Below are 21,821 nucleotides of genomic sequence, written 5' to 3'. Positions count from 1 at the left end.
GGGCTGGGGGCAGGTCGAGGATGCCGAGATTTCGTCAAGATGCAGACATTGACGATGATGGTGTCCCTGGCCGCAAAGATTGCGTCTACGCGAGCAGGTATGTGAGAGGCCGAGAAGAGAAGAGTCCGGCCGCGACGCGAGTTCTACGCTTGAAGGTGTTGTCTGCAGCCGAGGTTGGCCAGGACCCATGCGAGAGTTAGACATACCTGAGCAAGAGATGAGTATGGGCATTACAATGAGTACTGACTCGGCTTGCTCACCGCATGCAAAGGCGTGAGGACCATGAATAGTTAGTATCTCCAATTGTACAGGATCGGGATGGCTCCAATGAGTCTGAGCACGATGAAGACACGGCCCGTGAAGGGCGTCGCGGAGACGTCAAACAGCCATAGGCCAGTCGACAGCATTAGGTCGAAGAGAAGCCGCAGGAAGCTGATGAATTATGAAGGATTGTGTATACACTGCTTAACACGGTGAACTGTGTCATTGATCTCTAGTATGATTAGCATTCACAGAAATCAATGTCGAACACTTCTGGCGCTCGGTGTGGGCAAGAATAATGGCACCAAGATTGGACGCCGCGCATAAGTATGAGATGCTTTCTACCATAGTCATCACATTGGTGGGTCGGTGAGAACTGCGTGCGCCGCAAAGACGTTGGAAGGGTACAAACTGAGGTACAAGCAGGAAGCATTGTGATGCAGGACGTACGGCGAAACATCATCTGATTATTCCAAGAAGTGAGAGGCTAAACGACTTGGCCATCGTCCAAACCCAGTGAAACCCACACGAAAGGGGATGCAGTCCGCTTTAGAGGGCTGACGTCGACTCGAGCTCTTAGTTCCCGCCTGCCATAGCGCGCGTCGCAACGCAAGCAGATCGTTGAGGTTGTTACAACAGGGAGAAGTCAGAGATCAAAAGGCCTGGCAGAGCTCCCTTGAAGAGCACGGCGTGGGAGTCGGTCATGATGCGGGGACTGTGGAAAGCCTTGTGAGGATGGATTGTCGTACGTGCAGGAAGTGGTTACGGTGTTCATTGCCGCTAAGGTAGCGCCCGCATCCAATGAGACGCCTATTTCCCTGGCGCTCACTGCGGCGCAGCCACGGGAGAAAATTCTCGTTGCAAAAGCACCCGCCAGTAAAACACCCGCCAGTAAAACACCCGCACGCAGTACAGACAGTGTCTGGGACACATCGCCACTGACATATCATCGCGAATCCCGACGCATCCTCGTACAAGGACACTCTGATCAAGGTTGACGACAGAAGTAAAAGATTGTACGATAACGCTTCTCTGCCGTGGATCCGGAGTTCTTAGGTGCCTCATCGAGTCTACAGAAGAGGACGGTGTGAGGAACAATGACGAGCTCTAGAGACTAATCTTTACTTTCTCAGACGATCGAGCTATATAATTGGTGAGCACACGAGTCCAATGCTCTGTAAAGGAATTTAATCTACGAAGTGAAAGTGAAACGCCCACATTGGACCGCAGCCGGTTCGGGTATGTCAATCCAACGCCGAGGGCACGTCCACGCCATAGCAATCCATCTCTCTCCTGGTCAGATCGATCTGCTATCCATGGTGCTTTCCCCTCGCCCCAATATAAAGACTCCTGAGACCAGCTTTGTCCCCCCTTGCAGTCCTTCTCATTATCCTGTACTCCCTTTGCTATCGAACCCTTCTGCATTCTGTTCTTGACTCTTCTGCCATTCTCACTCTGATGTATCTCGCTTACAAGTACATCAGGGAAAAGCGGAGGAAGGCAAAGGCCGCTGAAGAGGCTGAGGCTGCAGGTCTCCCTTCACCCGCCGACAATGGTGCAGACGCGAACGCTCGGGCTACCCTCAAGCCCATGGACTCTGCCTCACATCCAAAGTCGAAATGGGGCTTTCATGTCTCCACAGCAATCAAATGGAAGCTTATGCTATTTGCGGCGCTCTTGGTTCCCGTAGTCTTTGAGACGCTGGACTACACAGGCACGTCGCCTCTCAGGAAGTACCCGGAGTTCATAGATTGAGCTTTCTTAGTTGTCGCCACGGCACAGGTGCATATTGCCGTACGTGATTCGCCCTCCGAATCTCCCATCGCATTGCAATGCTTATCGCTCTGCGTAGTCCGTCTTCAACCGCGTTGACCTTCAAAGCTACATCGGGACAGTCTACCTGCTCACTTCCACTGTCTCCCTCCCGTTATTCGCCTCACTAGCCGACGTCTGGGGCCGTCATTGGTCGCTCCAGTTTGCCCTGCTTCTCTTTACTGTCGGCAGCGCGATCAGCACGGGAGCGCAGAACATGGCTACAATGCTTGTCGGTCGTGGTATTGCAGGTATCGGTGCGGGTGGTATGATGGCGGTAAGCGCATCATGATCATGGACGATACGAGGTTAGTGAAGAGTCAATTCCTACTAGGTGGTCCGTATCATCCTGTCAGATTCCCGCTCCCTGGACGACAATAACTTGCAACAGTCCATGCTATTCTTCCTGTTCACGATCGGGTACTGCGTGGGTCCCGTTATCGGAGGCGCACTGACGACAGTCTCCTTCCGCTGGATCTTCGCTATCAAGTACGCGTCCACTACTCCTTCACTCTGTTAGCTCCCGTGCTAACTCGACTTGTCTACAGCTTGCCGTGCTGCGCTGTGGCGATTGTCCTTTGTTTTATTATCCTCCGCGGCCGCACCAAGGGCTCCCAGCCCCGCCACAACCCACTCAACCAGGACGAGTTCACCTCAGCCGAGGACGAGACGTTCTTCACGAAGTTCATGCGCATCGATTGGGTTGGCGCGCTCTTGTTCATGGGCGGCGGCGTCACCGTCCTCCTCGCGCTCAACTGGGGCTCCACGGGCGAGTGGTCCTCTGCGCGCGTCATCGCGTGCTTCATCGTCTCTGGGGTGATGTACGTCGCGTGGGTAGCGTGGGAGTACGTCCTCGAGCGTAAGGCCGAAGTGGGCAGGGTGAGCCGCAACCCGCTCATGAACACTGACCCGATGATCCCGCTCGCGCTGTTCACGTCGTTTGACCTGTGCGTGTCGCAGTACGCGATCTTCGTGTCGGGCCTCGTCATGCTCGTCATGTTCTATTTCGTCGCGATCTTCTTTACGATTGTCGGCGGGCTGTCGGGCACGGGCGCGGGGACCCAATTGCTGTACTTCGTGCCCGGTCTTGCCGGGGGCTCGCTGTCGTCGATGGTCATGGTTAGACGTCTGCGGCAGCCGAAGGTGCCCATTGTCCTGGGGACCTTGATTATCACCATAGCACTGGGCTTGGTTTCGTGGGCCGTTGACCGCAATGACAAGGGCCAGGTCAACGGGTGAGTGTTGTTTCCGTTTTGACCGTCACGATGACGTGCATCTATTCACTCGTCACAACAGTTTCCTCGTTATGACTGGCGTAGGCGTTGGCATGACCATCGGCCCTCTCGCCGTGCAGGCCCGTTTCTCGCAGCCTGAACATCGCAACGCTGTCGTCGCCGCGCTCAACCTCTTCGTAAGTTTCGAGCGCACGTCCCGAACCATTCGTGAGACTCACTACGGATCCCCTCTCCTCCAGAGTCGGGCTCTCGGAGGGACAGTCGGCCTCGCGCAATGTGGTGCCGTCCTCAACGGCAAAGTGACGCATTCGCTCCACGCGCTCGCCCATTCGGGCATGCTGTCGCCCTCGGATACCGCGCTCCTGCAGAACGGCCTGTCGTCCGGCATCTCGTCCCTGCAGAGCATCGGCTCGCTTCCGCCCGACGTGCAGCAGCTCGTCAAGGGCGCGTTCCAGCAGGGCACGCGATGGGCGTTCATCTCGCTCGTGCCGTGGTCGGGCCTCGCGTTGGTGTTGACGTTGTTCCTATCGAAAATTGGCGATCCAGATCGCGAAGGGCGCGTCGCGGCGAAGGTGGTTGTGCAGGAGAAGGAGGCGGCCTCGCATTCGACGGAGGAGGCGAAGAGAATGGACGACTCGGAGCCGATCGTCGCGTATACGCAACGCATAGGACACGTATGAAACATTGGATTGGCTCTCCTGGAGTCGACCAAGGTTTCTCTGTCCCATTGTGGCCTGGGGACTTTCAGCTCTACATATGTACCTTACAGCTTTTCTTAACATAGTGATCGCACTCGGTCGTTCCCCGCTGATGATAGATGAATCAGGGGCTCGGAACGCTTCTGAACGCTGAGCACTGAGTGAAGTATATCATGTCCTACAACGCATCTGACAGCAGACTCGTATAATGATCCATCACAGAGCCCAGTAAGTCTCAGGCGCCCTGCTTCGCACGCAGTTTATCCAGGTTTTCGATGGCCTTGTTACTAGCCCCGGTCAGAATTGAGCGTATCTCGTAGCCGCCCGTATTTCGTACGTCCGTATTTTGAGTCACGTCACCCAAGCCGCCTGCGCGTTTGTTACTACCAGTTCGTCACACCCCATTGCCGCCAAGTCGCGCGCGACCGCACCACCGCGCGCGCATCTGCATATTTATGCGTCTCTCGAAACCACAGTGTACTTCACCACAAGAGCAGTTTTGTCATTAGAAATGTCTGAGACTCCCTTTGGTTCACCTTGAGCTGAATTTGTTGGGGTCGCGAGCCTCCTTCGAGCCATGTTATTGCTTGCGCGCACCTTACTAGCGCGGGCTCGGTGCAGCCGCAGTAAGATATCTCCTATCGTCACCCTCATGTGGTTCAACTAGCGGGCCCAAGTTGGGTGGCTATGGCAATGTGTAATGTCAGATTAGCCGCCTTGAACTTTTGCTTGTGCTGCTGCACCCGCGAGCCCCTTACACTCGCAACATCTGGATAGTTCATACAGTCCACTGAAACAATGTGCAAGAAACGCGAGTAGCGGTACACAAAAGTCTGATATCATATCACTAGTGTGCGCGAAGGCCCCAACGAGTGTCGTTGCGCGGGTTGTGACGTACAGGTGACAAGCGCTCAGGCGGTTTGGGTGACGTGACTCAAAATACGGACGTACGAAATACGGGCGGCTACGAGATACGCTCAATTCTGACCGGGGCTACTACTTAGCCCTCGCGGTTGTGTACCCCCGGCTGCCAATCTTCGTCCTGGAAACTCTGTGCCAGTACTACTAATCGTACCTCGGTTCACACCCTCCACCATCGCCCTGCATCGGCAGGAGGTTCTGCATGTCGATCTCGTTCCGGACGCCGAGGGTCATGCAACTTAAAGCACCAGGGCATACCTGTCTCCGGTAGCCTCCAAAATCAGCAGCAGGCCGAAGTTCTCCATCACGGTGACCCCTGGCCCTTCTCCATCGCAAGGCAGATTCCCTGCATTGGCCCACAAGCACTCGCAACCGCGCTTCCTGGAGGTCGGAGAGAAGTCTTGGGGGTGCTCAATTCTTGTCGGCCGCTCATTCCGCCGCGCGCTTAGCAGCGAGGATCAAGGTCAGCTCAAGCGCCTAAGAATTGAGCATCCCAAGACGACTCCGAAGCTCGTTTCATCTCCCCAGTATTTACATCATCGACCACATGCTCCCAACCTCTTCGGCCAGCTCACCGCGCGTTCGTGTGAGAGGCATCACATATAGCAGCCATTCGGCCGAGCCTTAGCACCCCAAGAAGCTCTTTCGGGCAGTCTACTGACGTATGTGTACAGTAAGAGCATGTCCTTCCCCGGTGAACGATGACCGCCAGGATGCTGTTGACCGGACAAGAACGTTCATATCCGCTTGCTTCGTGCAAGGATTAGCTTCTTGAAACTCCATCAAGCAGCACCTGCCACCAGGTGTAGACGATCGAACTGTTTGTGTCGTATGGCTGGCGATCTCGGCCGTGAAGGATGCCCGACGCGTCGCGTGTCGCGTAGAGGAATCCGAGTGTATAAGGAGGTCAGTGCTGCCTAGTGGACTCAGCAGAGCCCCCTCTGCTCTCATCGATAGCCCTCCACAGCTCCACCCCTAGCAGCTTCAAAACTTCGCTCGACGGCCACTCACCATGCAGATCAAACCCATCTCGTTCTCCCTCGCCGCCCTTCTCGCACCCGCCGCCCTCGGCGCAACCACGTCCACCTCCGTCTCCGTCTCCTACGACCCGGCGTACGACAACGGCCCTGCATCCCTTTCGACCGTTTCCTGCTCGGATGGCTCGCACGGTCTGCTCACCAAGGGCTACACCACCTTCGACTCCCTGCCGTCCTTCCCGAACATCGGCGGGACGAGCGCCGTGCCCGGGTGGAACAGTGATCAGTGCGGGACGTGCTGGTCGCTGGCGTACAACGGGACGACTATCCACGTCCTCGCGGTGGACTCGACGGAGAACGGGTGGAACGTCGCGCTGCAGGCGATGAATACCCTTACTGGCGGACAGGCGCAGCAGCTTGGGAGGGTCGACGCGGTCGCGACGCTCGTGAACAGCTCCCTGTGCGGGCTGTAGAGTGAGTTCTTTTGCGTTGCGCATGGCGTAGATAATCACCTGATGACAGACTCGCAATAGGCGTGTGTATTCGTGGCGGGAACGAACGAGATGGACCATCAGACACGATCATGGTTTTTGCATGTTGTCGGCTTTACTCGCGGAATCAATGTATCTGATACTGATATTTTGTTTTTGTCATCGATCCTTGAGCTCGATTTCGGACGATGCGCCAAGTTGAGTCTGGCTGACAGGAACCTCGTAGTCAGCCTCGGTCAGTCCCCATGGATATGTCCGCTGGTGGGGCATTGCCCAACCTCCATGCATCGTCCCGCTCTGCCACCATGCGCACAGACATGGCTCTCCTCATCGCATCTACCCTCTCCATCGGAGGAGCGCAGGCCGGGCCGCGCTACCTGGCGCACGGCCCCGTCGTCACCCGACGCAACGTCTCGGTCTCGTACGACACCAAGTACGACCACAGCTCGACCCCGCTCTCCACCGTCGCCTGTTCCGACGGGTCGTACGGGATGACGACCAAAGGCTACACGACGTTCTCCTCGCTGCCGTCGTTCCCGTACATCGGCGGCGCGGACATCATCGACGGGTACGACAGCGACCGCTGCGGCGAGTGCTGGCGGCTGGCGTTCAACACGTCCACCGGGACGAACAGTATCAACGTCACTGTTATCGACCAGACGGATAGTGGGTGGAACATTGCGCTGCGCGCGATGAACGATCTGACGGGTGGGCATGGGAAGAAGCTGGGACGGGTCGAGGCTGTGGCGACGTTGGTGGACCGGTCGGACTGCGGGATGTAACGCGAGCCGCTCAGGTCTGAATCAGGCCATCCGAAAACGTCCCTCTACCGGGCATGCATATGTTTGTCTCGATGGACCCGTGATCTGTAACCGTGGCGCCGGTCGTAAGCATGGTTCCATTCAGAGTGTCGGTTGCTACCACGTCGGGGTCCTCGCGTCCTTCAGTTTGATGGAGGAATTTTTTTGACCATTCTGCACGAGTGCTCTTGGTAGGCAAAGCGGAGATCGATACCCTGTCCCAACCCTACCAACGTGATGAAACAAAGCACCCGAAGGGAACGAAACCTTGCGAAGCGGCCCGGGCCAGACATACGGTTTCAGGCGGTTTAGGCCAGTGCGACCGACTTTCGGTGCAGCTGCCCAGCAGGCGATGGTAAGTCTTCTGCGATCTGCTCACTCATTGTAGGACCTTGGTGAGCGTAACTCACAACGAACAAAGGACAGGCATATTCGTACTCCCTTGCTCAGGCTGAGGCATGCTTCTCTCGTCTACCATCGTCTGCTCTGAGACAGGAACCTTGGTACGCTCTCATACCCTGCGCAAATGAATTGAACCAGCGTCCCGTGGCTCAATGTTTTGGCACCTGTTTGGCTTCCATGCGAATGCTCGGGACACTTCTTGTTGCCCCTTCCGATACTGGGATCCGTGTGAACATCTGTTCATCTCAAAGAACACTGTTGTCGAATGCGGTTTTGATAGTTGTCAGCGTTTTGAAGCGGGCTGATACGGGGATAAAATAGGTCTACGTCCATGGGCTGCTTCTCCCTCAGGATCCCAGTTCCGTCTTCGCCTGGAGCACACCTGAGGCCGCGTACCAGGATGTCAAACAGTACAGACACTCAGGCGGCCATTGTGGCGGCAAGGTGTGCTACGGCCTTTGTTGTATCATAGATAACTGACTCAAACCTATATCTCAGTGCAAGTCGTCGATTCAACGCCAGCTGCCTTTATGCTACCTCAAGTATGTTTCTCTTGGAAGCGATTGATGATACCTCAATGTCCACTTATAATCCACAAAACTGTCCAGCGCTGTTCTTCTACGACTACGTCTTGACTTTCTGGAGTGAGGGCGCACTGTTCTGGAAGCCATGCCGAGTCAACGCCGCCACAGTCTTGTTCCTGCTCAACCGTTACATTCCTCTCGCATATCAGATACTCAACATACTCCCTGACCCTCGGTCATTCAAGGTATGTCACTATAAGCGGCTGTGAAGTTGCTGAATTGATGCTCGCAATTTGCCAGAGGTACGTCTACTTCAGCACGGTCCAGATCATCCTCGTCAATATGGAGTGAATGCTGACGTAGTATTCTAGCGTTGTTGCATGTTATGATACATGGTGGATCGTCGAAGCCTTGCAGTATCTTCCTTGGTCCGGTACGTGGATTGCGCCAAGTTTGCTTCATAGACATCACGCCTGAGACATTACCTCGCCTCCAGCACTATCAGCACTCAGAGTGTATGCGTTGTGCCAAGGATCCCACAAATCATTTATGTCGGCAATAGTCTTCGCACTTTCCTCTGGTCCGTTTATTTTGGACATAATTGTGAGTACTCGAAGTGTGATTTGATATTAGTGATCTTGTACCTGACAGACTTATCTTCTGCCCAGGTGGTGCTCAAATATATATCCTACGTTCCCGATGAGGAAGACATAACAATCCATATATCATATTCACCGAGCATGGATCTGGTGTGAGTACACTCGATACTGCTTCACAGCGGTGTCTCCGTGATGGTGCGTCGCGCTGTTCAGTATCTGATGTCCCTCTCAGAGATAATAATGGAGTCATGGACTCAATAGGGACAATCTACTTTGTGTAAACAAATATGAGCTGTCCATCCAGCTTCTGTCTATGCTGATGACAGTCTGATGTTGACAGTACACTGCTCATCCTAAACGTGCTCCATGTGATATTCACTCTGGCTTCTGTGAGTAGGCAGTGAGGCGGTAGCTTCCAGATCTAATGTTGAACAGGTTGCTGAGGATAGTTTATGGTCAGCAAGCACACTGGTTCAATTCTCGGAGTCGTATGTTCTCGCTTGATCGGAGTGACTAAACTCCATTGATAAGTCTTGCTCAGGTTGACTGCTATCCTCACGTGGAGATTACTCATCAACCTCCAGGAAGTCAAACAGAGCTTGGGACTCCCTTCGCGTTCGGTGACGCGAGTGTCCAACGTTGAATTCCAGCCTCATACACTGGCAGAAGAGAATGCCGACACTTTCATTGGGTCTTTAGGTGCCGAGCTTTCATTCCCTGGAGATGGAACTGAAGATGGGGACATATAAGAGTCTTAGGGGGGCAATGGTGAAGCATTGTATTTATACTTGTACTACGCTTTGGTGGTGATAATTTATTTCAAGTTGTATGATCTCGGATCGGTCGATAGAGCAGCGGAGCGTTCAGCTCACTTGTGTATTCATTGCATCAACCTCAAAGATACCTGTTTGCCTTGCTTGTACTGGCTATACGTTGGTTGTTCCTCATCTGTGTGGCTGACTTCGCCTTTGGCGACGTCCTGGGCCGCGTCCGCAAGTGGATGATGTAGGCGTTGACTGCGGGGCGCCAGTCCGATAGAGGCGCTAAGCATCGGACCGGCAAGGCTCCGAGTCCTTCCGCCAGTTTGCTGGCCAATGCTTGATGATCTGGAACGTCGGAATGCGCTCAACGCTACGAGTCCAGGCGTAGGTGGCCTTCCGTTTGAAGGGATTGCTTCATATATTCAGCAAGTGTGTCGTGATACCCGAACATCTCGACTCATTAGTTGACCGGCTTGACGAGTCAGATGCCTGCGCTTCATCTGCGAGGCGTGCACTCCTTTATGCATGGCCCATGATGGGAGCAGGAGAGCCTTTTGTCCACCCAATCCGGCCCGCTTAGTTGCATGTTTGCTCGTCAATAAATACGGCGTATCCTCACGCGCAGTTGCGGCCACGCTCGCTTCCCAACTTGATCAGCACCTCCATTCACGACGTATCGTTCCGCACCTGAACACTCGCATCGTTTTTTCTATACAATAAGCTGAGCACGAAAATGGAAGACTCACTCCCTGGCAAGGCTGTTACGGACATAGACTTCTCGAGTTTCCTCGATGCTTTCTGGCCTCAACCACCGCCTAATTCGCAACACTATCGACTCAAGCCCGATGAATGGGCTCCACCAGAACTCAAGCAAGCACTACAGAATTTGGCGGGTCCAGAGGATTCAACTGCCGGTGCATGTATTCTGGTGCGCACCAATGCTCTCCTCCGATGCTGATAGCCGTTGACCTCCTCGTAACCACCGGGTACCACAGGCAGAGATAATGCAGAAGTTCCAGCTCTTTCCGGGATATAAGTTATCCCTGGGATCGTCGAGGCCTGAATCCTCCAAGCTTTGGGGTCGTACGGAGTCGCTCGATGACTCCCGACCCAGTTGGAGCAGACCTCAGGTACTCTTCCGGTTCTGCGACAGGAACCCGTTCCCAAGTTCTCTGTTCGGCTGGCATGCCACAAAACGTACGGAGCTTGTTCACGATATCCTCACCGAGGTCCTGCAACATTTCAACAATCAGCGGCTCACCGCGCTCTACATCGTCTTCGTGGTGGACTGTTCTTTCCTCAGCGTCAGCCGTTGGGACCGATCGGGTATCGTCGCTAGTGAGTGGTTGGACTGGGTGGAGTCCCCCGAGTTGCTCGTAGAAGTGTTCTGGCGTGTGTCAATGCTCACGGACGAGCAGCTCGGGCTCGACATGACTGCCGCGCCGGTCCTTCCGGGTTCTACCGACTCCGAGCTCCTAGACCGGCTTGCTCAACCGTGTCCTGACGACTACGACGTGAAGGACGGAACGATCGTCTCAGAGGCTGCCGCGTCGGATCCAGCCGCCACATTCAAGGTCGTCAGAGACCAATATGCATCCACTCTCACCGCTGGAACAACTCAGGGCGAGAGCATGGCCAACGCGCGCTGGAGGCTCTCCATTCCATTTGATGGTGGGGAGACGCACGACTTCCTCGTGGGGGCGCCCTTCTGCTCCAGTTCCGCCTCCATGTTTGACTGGCGGAACGCTTGCAGCTATATCGCGGTGGAATGTCGCACCGAGCAGTTCGTGTACCTCAAGGATAACTGGCGGGGCCGGGGTGTGGGGGACAACGAAGAGTCTGAAGGTGCCATCCTCGCGAAGCTGAACGCCGCCGGCGTTTCCCACGTCCCGACGGTGATCTGCTATGCTGACTTGCAGGAGACGGTTACGCACAAGTACGCTCGCTCCCAAGGCTATGGATATGACGGAGTTCAACGACAGCATTTCAGGATGGCCATCCGTGAGATCTGTCTCCATTTCAAACTTTTCACCGCCGGCCGTCAATTCGTGTCATTAATGAAAGACTGCATTACGGGTAAGTGCTACTCATACCTTCTGCCCTCAACCTTTTGCGCTCATGCACGCAATTCTTGTCCGGTTTAGCCCACACAGGGGCCGTGAAAGCCCTGCAACTGGTCCATGGCGATCTAGGGCCCTACAACATCTTGATCCACCCCAAGGTAGACACGACCGACTCCTCAAGACCCACAGTGAAGTGGGAAGGCATGCTGATTGACTGGGAATGCTACAAATGGCTCGCCGCTGCTGAAATGAACAAGCCTCATACGGCAAGGGTAAGTCCTAGCGCCCCCCACCCAGCTCAAGACCGAATGAATCTGTCACTGATACGCTTTCCCTACCTAGGCCACACCACGGTTCATCTCTATGGCTTCCGTCGCTCACTACAACAGCGGAATTACGATACCAGACGAGCTTGAGTCCTTCCTGTACCTATTCCTCTGGTACGGCGTCCGCTTTTTCCACAGCAACGGCGAGGATGTGCGGTGCGCACGTACCTGCACAAGTTCTTCGAGGCCGACCGGGGACCATTCGGGATGGTGATCTCAGTCTGGAAGAGTCTCATGCTGCACCGCAATGAACTGCTGCTGCTTGACGGCAACGAGTTGCACTTTTACGGGGGCCGCGCGGGCGATTCGGAGGACTCGGAGTGGCTGGCGACCCCCCTCAACTCCATGATGAAGGAGTTCTTGTCGTGGTTGCACGCCAGATACGCAGACATCCACCTCGGGCCGTTCTCCTTCATACATGCTGACGAGCGGCACGCTGCGTTGAAGCGAGCGCACAAGGCCATCCTGAAGGAGAAACGCGAGACACTTGCAATGAAGCTAGAGAACCACGACGCGATCCTCGAGCTGCTTGAGAGAAAGCTGAACGAAGAATGGGTAGAGAACGACCGCGCTGGCGATCGGTGGCAGCTCACGCAGCCGCTTGTGCCGAGCGGCAGTGAAGCAAAGGTCGAGCCACCGGCGGAAAAAGAGCTCGAAATCGAGGCTAAGCAAAGGTCCGAGGAAGAACCGAGTAGAGTGGTCACGATCAAGAGGCCTTCCTCTAGACAGGTCTCGAGGGACAACGCCATGGCGAAGCCACATAGCTGTACTGCGACTGAGGCAAAGAAGAAGGTGAATCAAATGGCAACACGGCATTCTCCGCAGCGAGCGGCCCTCGGAGATCGAAGAGCAGTCTGCGGAGGTAGAGGAGCGGCCTGCTAAGCGTCGGCGTCTCTGCTAGATAGAAAGTAGACATCGAGCTTGCATTGTTGTACAAAAAGCATAGTATTCGTGAGTGTCGAAGCGCGAGTGTAGAACTACATTAAATCGTGAAAACAGATCAACTCGTGAGTGGCTCGTGAAATAAATGGTGAGTCAATACGACATGACGAGGCTGATGTCAGTGCTTGGACCGCATACTCATCGTCCTCATCGTGGGGACTAGCAAAAGCACAATCAGTCAGCCTACCGTCCATGGTAATATAGGCGACATGCGAGACGTACACATCATCAATCCCTTGATGTCCTTGACACGAGACTGTTCGATGCTCTTCCTCATCAAGACGACACGGATACTGGACCAAACAAGCAGGAGCACGCCGAATGCAACGGGGATCAGCCAGTAAAGCGGCGACAAGTGGAATGAACCGCCGAAGACCACGTGCAAGGGGGGAGTGTAGATGATGAACATGCCCAGACAAGCTCCGGCGACGATACCAGCGAAGTTGTACGGGTTTCCGACAATAGCCTTGCCGAAAGGGAAGCGTAATTTAGCCTTTACAGCGAATACCTGCAAGGAAGAAAACAGGGCTGAGCGTGAGCCTGCACCGCCAAATCGTGCTACCCACGTTGAAGCACTGGATGATGAAGATCGAAAGGTATACTACAATGTATCGGGAGGCGTGAGTTCCGGATTACTTGGATATGTATATTTCTCACCGATTGACTGAGCCTGTGCGAGAGCGTCGACTTGTTTTGAAGGGGATATGGTTTGACCGCGGCTGTTGACGAACTCCGGAGACGTTTTGGTGAAGTAAGCTGAATACGCGTCGCGTCAATTACTGTGGTTCTTCAAGAGGAAAGCAAAGGACACACTAATCGACGGGGAGGCGTTGAGAGCGGTCTGCGCCCGCCGAAGATCTCCCGGAGTGAAGCCGTTCTTGAAGAAGACAACGAAGTACGCTGCCAATCTGCAAATACATGCGATGGGAAGTTGACCAGGTACGTCCAAAACCTCAGAATAACTACGAAACTTACGCTCCCGCGAACTCGATCATGCCGGCTTCCAGGTACGCGTAGCTTAGAAGCTTCGTGTCGACAAGCGTCTCGTCGTCGGTTCGCTCAAGTGCTTCCTCCCAGAACTGGCGGGTGAATGGAGCCTTTACGCTGGCCATGACCTGAGAGAACTTGCTGGGGCGGATAATCTCCTGTGTCTCAGGGTCGCGGCGGAGGGTCTTGGTACGCCGCAGGGCACGCTTCTTCAGCGATGTGACGGAACGGTCGTTCACAGGTTTGCGAGGAGCCATGCGCATGAGACCATCCTGGGTCTCCGGCTTGTCCCAAGCGAAGGAGAGCTGGTCAAAAACGTTAGATGGGTCTATTGACCACCTATCTCCGCGACGAATGGCATACCGCAACGAAGAGCTCGAAGCCAAGATCTGCAGCGCTTGCATGAGCCATCAGTTGGATATGAAGACGAGACACATACCGATGACGAGGATGAGGATGGCAGACAGCGGAAGTGGGATTGGGACAACGACATCTGTATGGGGGAGGTCAGAGATGACGTTCTCACCGCGCAAAGATAGACGCACAAAGCAGCTGCGGGATGACTTCTGGAGTGCTGTGCGAAATCGTGTACTGGATAGAGCGCTTCAAGTTGACGAAGATCTGACGACCCTCCATGACACCCTCTGTGAATGAGGGGTTCAAGACAGTCTCTAGACAAGGGTGGAAGTTACACGTACTGACTGTTGAAGCGAAATTGTCATCTAGACAGAATGAATGTATCAGTCTTGAATATCTCGAATTCGGCAGAAGGCATACCGAGAAGTATCATGTTCGCAGCCTCCTTCGAGACATCCGATCCAGAGATGTTCATGGCAATACCAAGGTCCGCCTTCTTGAGAGCAGGGGAGTCGTTGACACCGTCTCCAGTACTGCACATCAGGTTAGTTGATTGGTGTCACGCATCACTCGCACATAATACCCACACTCCGACAATGTGGCCCAATGCCTGAGCACGCTTGACTTCAAAAGAAGTCAACAACAAGTCGTGAAGAGGCAAGTGGGGGCTGCGTACCGATCTCAAGTTTATGCTGGGGCGAAGTACGAGCGAATACAATCTCGCCCTTGGCGAAGACTAGCGAGAGCCAATTTGAGTGCCCTCTTCTATACGGTTCACGAGGGAGCACGTACTCTGATCCCACTGCCAACCTTGCAGACCGTCGATATCGTCACCGTGAATGACAACCGCGTCGACCTCGTCTTCATAAATCTCCTCAACCGGCCGGCCAGTCTTCTTGCTCAGAGTATCTTTCGTTTCCCCGAGGATGAGGTTGATCTTGCGGGCGATGGCCTCCGCAGTCTTCGGATGATCACCGGTGACCATCATGACTTTGATGCCAGCAAGACGGAGGGTACCGATGGCCTCGCGGACACCGTGCTTGGGTGGGTCTTCGAGCGAGATGAGGCCACAGAAGGTGTATTCTGTACTGGGGTAGTTGCCGTCGTTCTTGGAAAACTCGTGGTCGTGGTCGTACACATCGCCAGGGAGCAGCTTCTGGGCGCAAGCGATGACGCGGTGGCCACGCGACGCCATGTACTACGCATCGGAACATTCAAGTTAACCTGAGTCGGCCTATAGGACGGAGAGAACGTACGTCATATGCCTCGTTGTAAGCAGTGTGAAAGTCGTCGGTGATCGGAATCTCCTCGCCATCCTTCAAGTAGGTCGAACACTTGGCAAGAACACGCTCGGGAGCCCCCTTGATGAACGCCGTGAGGATCCCTGTCTTGTGAGGCTTTTCGAGCTGCGCGCATGTTTAGCATCAATATCGTCTTCACGAGCTGACGCGCGCTTACAATGACCAACGCCCACTTGTTCGACGAGTTGAACGGTATCTCAAAGACCTTGGGGTGCTGCTTCTGGTACTGGTCATAGTCCGCGATGTGCTTGCCAGCGAAGCGGATAAGACCGGTCTCGGTCGCGTCGCCGAGTATCTTGCGCTGCTCAAAGGGAATGTCTGTCTTGTCGAACTTGACGTGCGAGTTGAGGGCCGCGATGTCGACCATCTCGCGCATGCCGGGTGCCGTGATGGCGAACGTCTCGGTGGTGTTCGTGTCGTTGTTAGACTGGAATGCGGAGTACATGCGAACGCCGCTCCAGAGGTTTGTGACCGTCATCTGGTTCCTGGTCAAGGTACCAGTCTTGTCGGTAGCGAGAAGCGTGAGCTAGAAAACGATGAGTACGGTGCTGCGGTTACCAAAAGTACACGCGCTCACAGAACCTGTACTTCAGTCAGCGAGAAGCGGATGGCAGTTAGAAAAAGAGGAACTTGCCAAGAGTTTCGACGCCCTGAAGATCTTTGACCAGTACATTCTGCGCAGCCATGCGCTTTGCGGCAATGGAAAGTCTGACAGCATTCTCAGCTCATATACTCAAACTGACTTCGTCTATCAAGCACTCACAAGAGCGTGACGACGGAAGGCAGACCCTCAGGCACGAACGCGACCAAGATGGAGACAGCAAACGTGACGGTCTGTTCGCCCTTGCCCTTGTAGGCAGTTGTGATGCCGACGACGAAGAAAACAATAGCAAAGACGATGGCAATGGCCGATACCATCATAACGAAGCGGCCACTACGATATAGAATCAGCTGAACTCTAGAAACCTTAGACAGCGGAGCGCGCACATCTCGGCGGCCAGAGGACTCTTCTTGCCGGTTTCAGTTCCGGTGAGTGCGGCGATCTGACCTGCATACACCATAAGCACATGATGTACAGTAACGCTGTGGAAGCGGGCACATACCGATCATGGTGTGGTCACCGGTGCGTACAACAACTACACAGGGGCAACTGAGAACCAAGTAGATCCCTGTGAAGGAAACGAACGCGCACCTCCCCAACCCTCGCCATTAACGATAAGGGTAGAATTGAATAGCTCGAATGAAGGTCAGTCCCGGGAACAGACGGGAGCGTACCCGTGCTCACCAAGTTCTCGGCCTCGACAGGACGTTGCTGCACGCCACCTGCGCGGGCAACGCGCTCTTGGGGTTCAGACTCACCCGTGAGACTACTATTGTCAACCTTGAGGTCAGATGCAGCGAAGAGAACCAGATCTGCGGGATTCTTGTCCCCAGAGCGCTACGACAAGCCATTCAGACATCGATATGAAGCGCATCTTATACGTAAGTTGGACGCTCACCACGAGAACTACGTCGCCCTTAACCAAATCCGCTGCTGGAACCGTGATGAGGCTCCCGTCACGGACCACACGACAGGATGGCGGAATCATAGCGAGGAAAGACGCCAAGATGGCCTCTGACTTCTGAAGCTGGTAGAACTCAATGAGGGCGTTCAAAAATGCCACGCCTATCAAGATGCCACCGAGATAAGTGTTCGGGAAGTTGTCCTTGTGAGTCGTTAGATACGTTACTCGCTCCCAGCAAGGAAGTCTGCTTACCTTGAAGTCGACGCCAAGCAAAATGTACTCCAAGATTCCGGCAATAATCAACAGAATATTAAACATGGTCATCAGGCAATCGTAGTACTGCAAACGTCTTGTGAGCGACAGCATTCCATGGAGAACGTACTTCCGCACCTTCCGCAGCGCCGACTTCTTCTTTGGTGGCGTCAAGATGTTCGGCCCATCGCGAGAGAGCCGGGCCTTGGCCTCATCGCTCGTAAGACCGGGTGAAAGGCCGGGATCCTTGGCGTCAAAGGAGGTATCGAGCTCTTCCTGGAGGTCTTTGAAGGAGAGCGTGTGCTCGTGGACGTCGACGTTATCGAGCTTCCCGTCGCCGGCGGCCTGAGCCTTTTGCTGGTCGATCTCGTCGTAACCGGCATTGGCGAGCTCCTTGTCTTCCTTCGTCAGCTCACGCTTCATCTCTACGCCTTTGGGGCGCAGGCCATGGTGAGGCTTCTCTTGGATGTCCAAATCTTCATCGGGGAACACGACCGCGCGAGTGGCGATGGCGGCCTCCTCGTCCTGGCGGAACTTCTCCACGTTGTCGGAATCCATTGGGGGAAGGGAGAGAAGACGGATGATAGGGAGAAGACGGGGACTCTCATCGGAGCACCGTCTAGTGGCGATTTAAGAGCTTGGGAGAAGGGGAACAGATCTCGTAAAAGTCCGGGCGCGGCCCTTCGGTTTGGGCAGACATAGAATTTTTTGTCGCGCGGCTACGTTGCATTCTTATCGGAAGGGCACTATACGGAAGGTTCGCACATGGGTGACATGATTGGATCATGCATACCCTTTCAAATAGCGGGTGCGGGCGTAGTAGCGAACGGCCAAAAGCCCTCAGCAGCGAAGTCGAGACGTCCACCTATATTGATAGGTCACGTGACCAATTTCCGCGTCAATCTGGGTCGCGTTAAGGCAGAAGACACCTCGCTCCCCCCCTCGACCCTCCGGACTCATCCCGGAAGTGGGCGTCGCTCGCGTTATCCTCGTCGCCGCGCCAACGTTCGCGGACACAGTCTTTCCGGTGGACCCGCCTGTCAGAACGGCGATCCCCCTACGAAGCTGCGCATAAAACTCCAAGCTTTATCCACACGCTGCTCGATGATGTCGGAAGAATGATGACCGCTTCTCCGGGTAACACGGCGAGTGAAGCAGCATGAGAATCACACTGCTCGTTGTGCAAACGAGCAGCGGGCTCCCATCCACATGTCACAATGGGGTGGCAGTCGATGGCACTACTAAGGGTCCAGGACTACTCACAAGACCAGCACGCTGTTCTAGCCCCCGGAAGCTGACAGCCGGTAGATTCACAGTGGCGGCTGAGAGGCGAAATTATCGATGATAGACCGGGACATGTACCGGGACAGCGTTCTGTCGCCCAACAGTATACATTCGCCGACTTGAACCTTCGTCGTCGTGCACGGATGCAATGTTGGATAAGTGCCTGAAACGCTCGGGTCGATGGTGGGAGCCAATATCTGCGTCGGGGGGAAAGGCATGCCTTTTCAAGTAAATCTGAACTCCCAGCTGTGGGTGTCCGAACGTCTCCAGCAGACCGTAGAGCACATTTAGCCTGAGCAGTGCGCAGGGTAAGAAGAAATCGTAAACAGCGTACGAGTGGTTTGAGAACAAGAGTGGTCGACTACAATCGCCAAGACCCGGCAAGAAAGAACATGTACGTATGTATCCTCGGCAAGGCTCGGCCGACGCCACAAGGCTGGTCGAGTTGCTTGGCAGTATTGACCCCTGCTTGTCCAGTGTCCACTGCTTGTCCTTTTCATGATCGACGCTTCTATGCCATTCGGTGCTGCTCCTCACCCTGGACAAGCAAGCCGTGGTCAAACAGTACGGAGCGCAACGAGTAGCGAAACGCCCTCAGCGTGCTTCGCGCATATATAGTCGATTGTGGCACTGGCATTCCTACGTTTGAAACATCCTATGTAGCGTACGTAAATCTTCAAGTTGGACGTTCCAGCACCATGTATAGCATAGGCACACCCGCTCCTATGCGGGCAGGGTTACGCTCGCGGAACGCGAAAACATGGTCATCGTATATCGCGCGATAAACACCATTACGGCAGGCGGCATCCAGAGAGGCTAAAACGGCTGCTCGAAGTCAAACTCCCCCGCGTCTCAGACCAGCACCAACTAACGAGGCCCCCGCGCAATTGGATTTTGATGGGCTATGCCCACTGCGGGTGTGGAGCGCGTAGCACGTCTCAGCGTTCTTGCTTCAAGATCCTTTGCGTAGGCATTGGATCAATGCGGCAGCCCTGCAGCCCTCCGATGCCTTGCTGGAAATGCTAACGAGGGTTGAGTCTCGTGCGTGTCTGACCATGGGCGCTGACAGTTTCTAACACTCCTCGATCGTAATCGATGAGAGAGCTTGGCCAACCGACCAGACTTCGGGCGGCGTTTGCTCGTGACTTTGCGGAGCAGGTGGGAACTATACGTCGCCCGTAATACCAGGTACGGCGCTTCAATGCCTCCGTCGTGCTCTTCTGAGCTTCTAGGTGGACTCGAGGCAAGTCAATGACGACGCGATCACATCTAGAACGTTGATTAGTAGTACTGGGAACTCATGGCCTCCGCACGATAGTGTACTGCTGAGTACAACTGATCTGTGACTTCGTCTGCACTCCGACGCTCAGGCCCTCGGGGAGATCGCCACGGTCAAGGATCATCAGACCCACTCGAGATCTCCGAGGGAGCTTGCGATCCCACCAAGGAGCTCAGGAACAAAGGAAGGTACATTGTCACTTAGCCCGTGGCCTCCTGTAGCAGCTGAGATTAGACTTGGACTTGGCACAATTCGGGTGCGCGGACGACCAAAGTCGCGCATCGGGCTGGCGGCGACCGCAACCATACTCGAAGCGGCCAAATTGGCAGCGATCGCGGGCTTGTACGTGGCTGCTCGTAGTCACTGCCATATTATGTCAGCCGTCTCGCAAATATCGAACATGGCATGCTCATACAGGCCAGCACCTAGCCAGCACGGCGGTATCTATCTCCTCCTCCGGTCTTTCCTCGTGTCTGCACCTTCCCTTACTTGGCTGCCCCGACGACAGACAATGCATGGAATCCCAGCCAATAGTTTGGCTCCGCATCACAAATAGTAGGGTACAGCGCAGGTGCTGCCAGAGGTGTGCGGGTCAAGACTCGACCCCTTGACCCTCTCGGCTTGACCCCGGGGTCTGACTCGGGGTCTGACCCGGGTCTGACCTTTTCGAGGGGTTAACACGTGATGCACGGTCGGCCCTCGCGTAGAATAGTCGACCGCGTACTACCGGGAGCGCCGGAAGGGTGAAAGTGCCCAGCTGGCAGCTTGAGCGCAAGGCGGACTCATATGCCACATTGACGACGGGATATGCTAACTATAGATGTCGTTTGTATATATTCGCTCGTCCTGACTGCTCCTACAGACGTAGAGGTCGGATAATGCATCTATGCTAAACCTTACACCTCTCCGAGTCCTCGCTGGTTTCCCGGACAGTACTCCTCTGGGTCGGCATCCATCTCCACCATGGCAAGTCCCTCGCAACGTTCCTGAAGGCCATTGGTTTCACCCTCTCGCTTATGGATGGCCGAGACGTTGCCAGTGGGCAGTTGGAAAGAACAGTTCGTGGCCGCTACAGGCGAGCTCGCTCGAGCAGTGAGTGGCGAACGGCAGGCCGACCCGGCGGTTCACGTGCCCGGAAGCTCCGACGTTGATGTTGCCTTGGGGTCTGACCCCAAGGGGTCTGACCTGGGTCAAGGAGGGGTCTGACCCGAGTCTGACCCAGCCGAGCACATGTCTGGGTGCTGCATCGGAGGTCGTTTCCATCAGACCCCACATCACCGCAGCCCTGGGACCTCAGTGAACCCGCCCCTGAGCGCGGAGGTGCACGTACAGTCCCGCAGGTGCGATTACTGGAGCTATGGAGACCGTCGCCGATCGTTCAGTAGTGCCGGACATCGTCGGGAGGGTGGCGTAGTCCACGGGTTTCCCATATCCGGCATGTGATCTCATTTGCGATCACTCGTGTCCGAAATCATCACGAGTCGTGCAGCGGGCATCAACCCCAGGTCGGAGCTCGAGTCGCGTGCGCCGCTAAGGAATATTGGCTTGCTGAGTAGCCGCTGCTAATTCCATAATTTCCGGTGTCGCAGGCCCAGACGCAGGGAATATTCACATACGATGCGGGTGGCGAACCATGCTCGCTTCCAACGATTGCCAACGGTATGATTGGAGTTCCGTGAGATGATTCAGGCGTCTTGGAAGGCGCAACCGCCACATATCGCTGCGAGCGGTAGGTTCGCATGTATGAGGGACGACGGTATTGGCATATACCAGACGAAGACTGGTCTGATACGGCACACTAGGTTATTACATGCTCCTCGTGTTTTTCATGACGATCTGCAAGAGGGCAAGAGTATTAGTTAGTACGCGGGACATGATAGACTATAGTAATAAAGGAACACACCGTTAAGACATAGGTATCACGTGGACGTGGAGGTCAACGGTGGGCAAGTCGTAGCACTAAGCAAATAAAGATGCAGCACAGTACAGTCCATGATCAGGAGCAAGGTTCGTAGTACAACAGGAATGGTACACTGGAGCGGGG

At 54.9% G+C, this 21,821-nt stretch overlaps 5 protein-coding genes across 5 annotated transcripts; 4 read left to right on the top strand and 1 right to left on the bottom strand.

The window, feature by feature from the left end:
* Window positions 1–1,851: 1,851 nt before the first annotated feature.
* Window positions 1,852–3,988, top strand: DICSQDRAFT_146395 (MFS general substrate transporter; the record flags this gene model as incomplete). Its single annotated transcript, XM_007364744.1, has 7 exons — window positions 1,852–1,975; window positions 2,027–2,055; window positions 2,114–2,350; window positions 2,408–2,562; window positions 2,622–3,308; window positions 3,370–3,484; window positions 3,548–3,988. The coding sequence occupies 7 exons, from the start codon at window positions 1,852–1,854 to the stop codon at window positions 3,986–3,988; spliced, it is 1,788 nt and encodes a 595-aa protein (XP_007364806.1).
* A 1,533-nt stretch (window positions 3,989–5,521) lies between these two features.
* Window positions 5,522–6,763, top strand: DICSQDRAFT_154542 (Cerato-platanin). The gene is made up of 2 exons (XM_007364743.1): window positions 5,522–6,378; window positions 6,438–6,763. Exon 1 carries the CDS (start codon window positions 5,940–5,942, stop codon window positions 6,375–6,377), a length of 438 nt encoding a protein of 145 aa, XP_007364805.1. The 5' UTR covers window positions 5,522–5,939; the 3' UTR covers window position 6,378; window positions 6,438–6,763.
* A 1,411-nt stretch (window positions 6,764–8,174) lies between these two features.
* DICSQDRAFT_169120 (uncharacterized protein) lies at window positions 8,175–8,472 on the top strand (the record flags this gene model as incomplete). Its single annotated transcript, XM_007364742.1, has 2 exons — window positions 8,175–8,366; window positions 8,422–8,472. The coding sequence occupies 2 exons, from the start codon at window positions 8,175–8,177 to the stop codon at window positions 8,470–8,472; spliced, it is 243 nt and encodes an 80-aa protein (XP_007364804.1).
* Window positions 8,473–10,214: 1,742 nt separating this feature from the next.
* On the top strand, window positions 10,215–12,752 carry DICSQDRAFT_126418 (uncharacterized protein; the record flags this gene model as incomplete). The annotated part of the gene is made up of 4 exons (XM_007364741.1): window positions 10,215–10,409; window positions 10,477–11,557; window positions 11,626–11,816; window positions 12,009–12,752. 4 exons carry the CDS (start codon window positions 10,215–10,217, stop codon window positions 12,750–12,752), a joined length of 2,211 nt encoding a protein of 736 aa, XP_007364803.1.
* Window positions 12,753–12,820: 68 nt separating this feature from the next.
* Window positions 12,821–17,772, bottom strand: DICSQDRAFT_161018 (aminophospholipid-transporting P-type ATPase; the record flags this gene model as incomplete). Its single annotated transcript, XM_007364740.1, has 25 exons — window positions 12,821–12,971; window positions 13,035–13,320; window positions 13,379–13,413; window positions 13,470–13,568; window positions 13,626–13,720; window positions 13,788–14,104; window positions 14,163–14,188; window positions 14,239–14,292; window positions 14,345–14,443; window positions 14,498–14,521; window positions 14,577–14,689; window positions 14,744–14,780; window positions 14,833–14,892; window positions 14,949–15,354; window positions 15,413–15,562; window positions 15,615–15,983; window positions 16,129–16,165; window positions 16,221–16,391; window positions 16,445–16,505; window positions 16,561–16,593; window positions 16,650–16,692; window positions 16,743–16,895; window positions 16,957–17,163; window positions 17,215–17,301; window positions 17,353–17,772. The coding sequence occupies 25 exons, from the start codon at window positions 17,770–17,772 to the stop codon at window positions 12,931–12,933; spliced, it is 3,423 nt and encodes a 1,140-aa protein (XP_007364802.1). The 3' UTR covers window positions 12,821–12,930.
* Between the last annotated feature and the right edge of the window lie 4,049 nt (window positions 17,773–21,821).

Source organism: Dichomitus squalens (assembly GCF_000275845.1).
Source record: "Dichomitus squalens LYAD-421 SS1 unplaced genomic scaffold DICSQscaffold_9, whole genome shotgun sequence".
In the NCBI taxonomy this organism is placed as follows: Eukaryota; Fungi; Basidiomycota; class Agaricomycetes; order Polyporales; family Polyporaceae; genus Dichomitus; species Dichomitus squalens.
The sequence above is the reverse complement of the archived record's forward strand: the minus strand, read 5'-3'. Positions and strand labels throughout refer to the sequence as shown.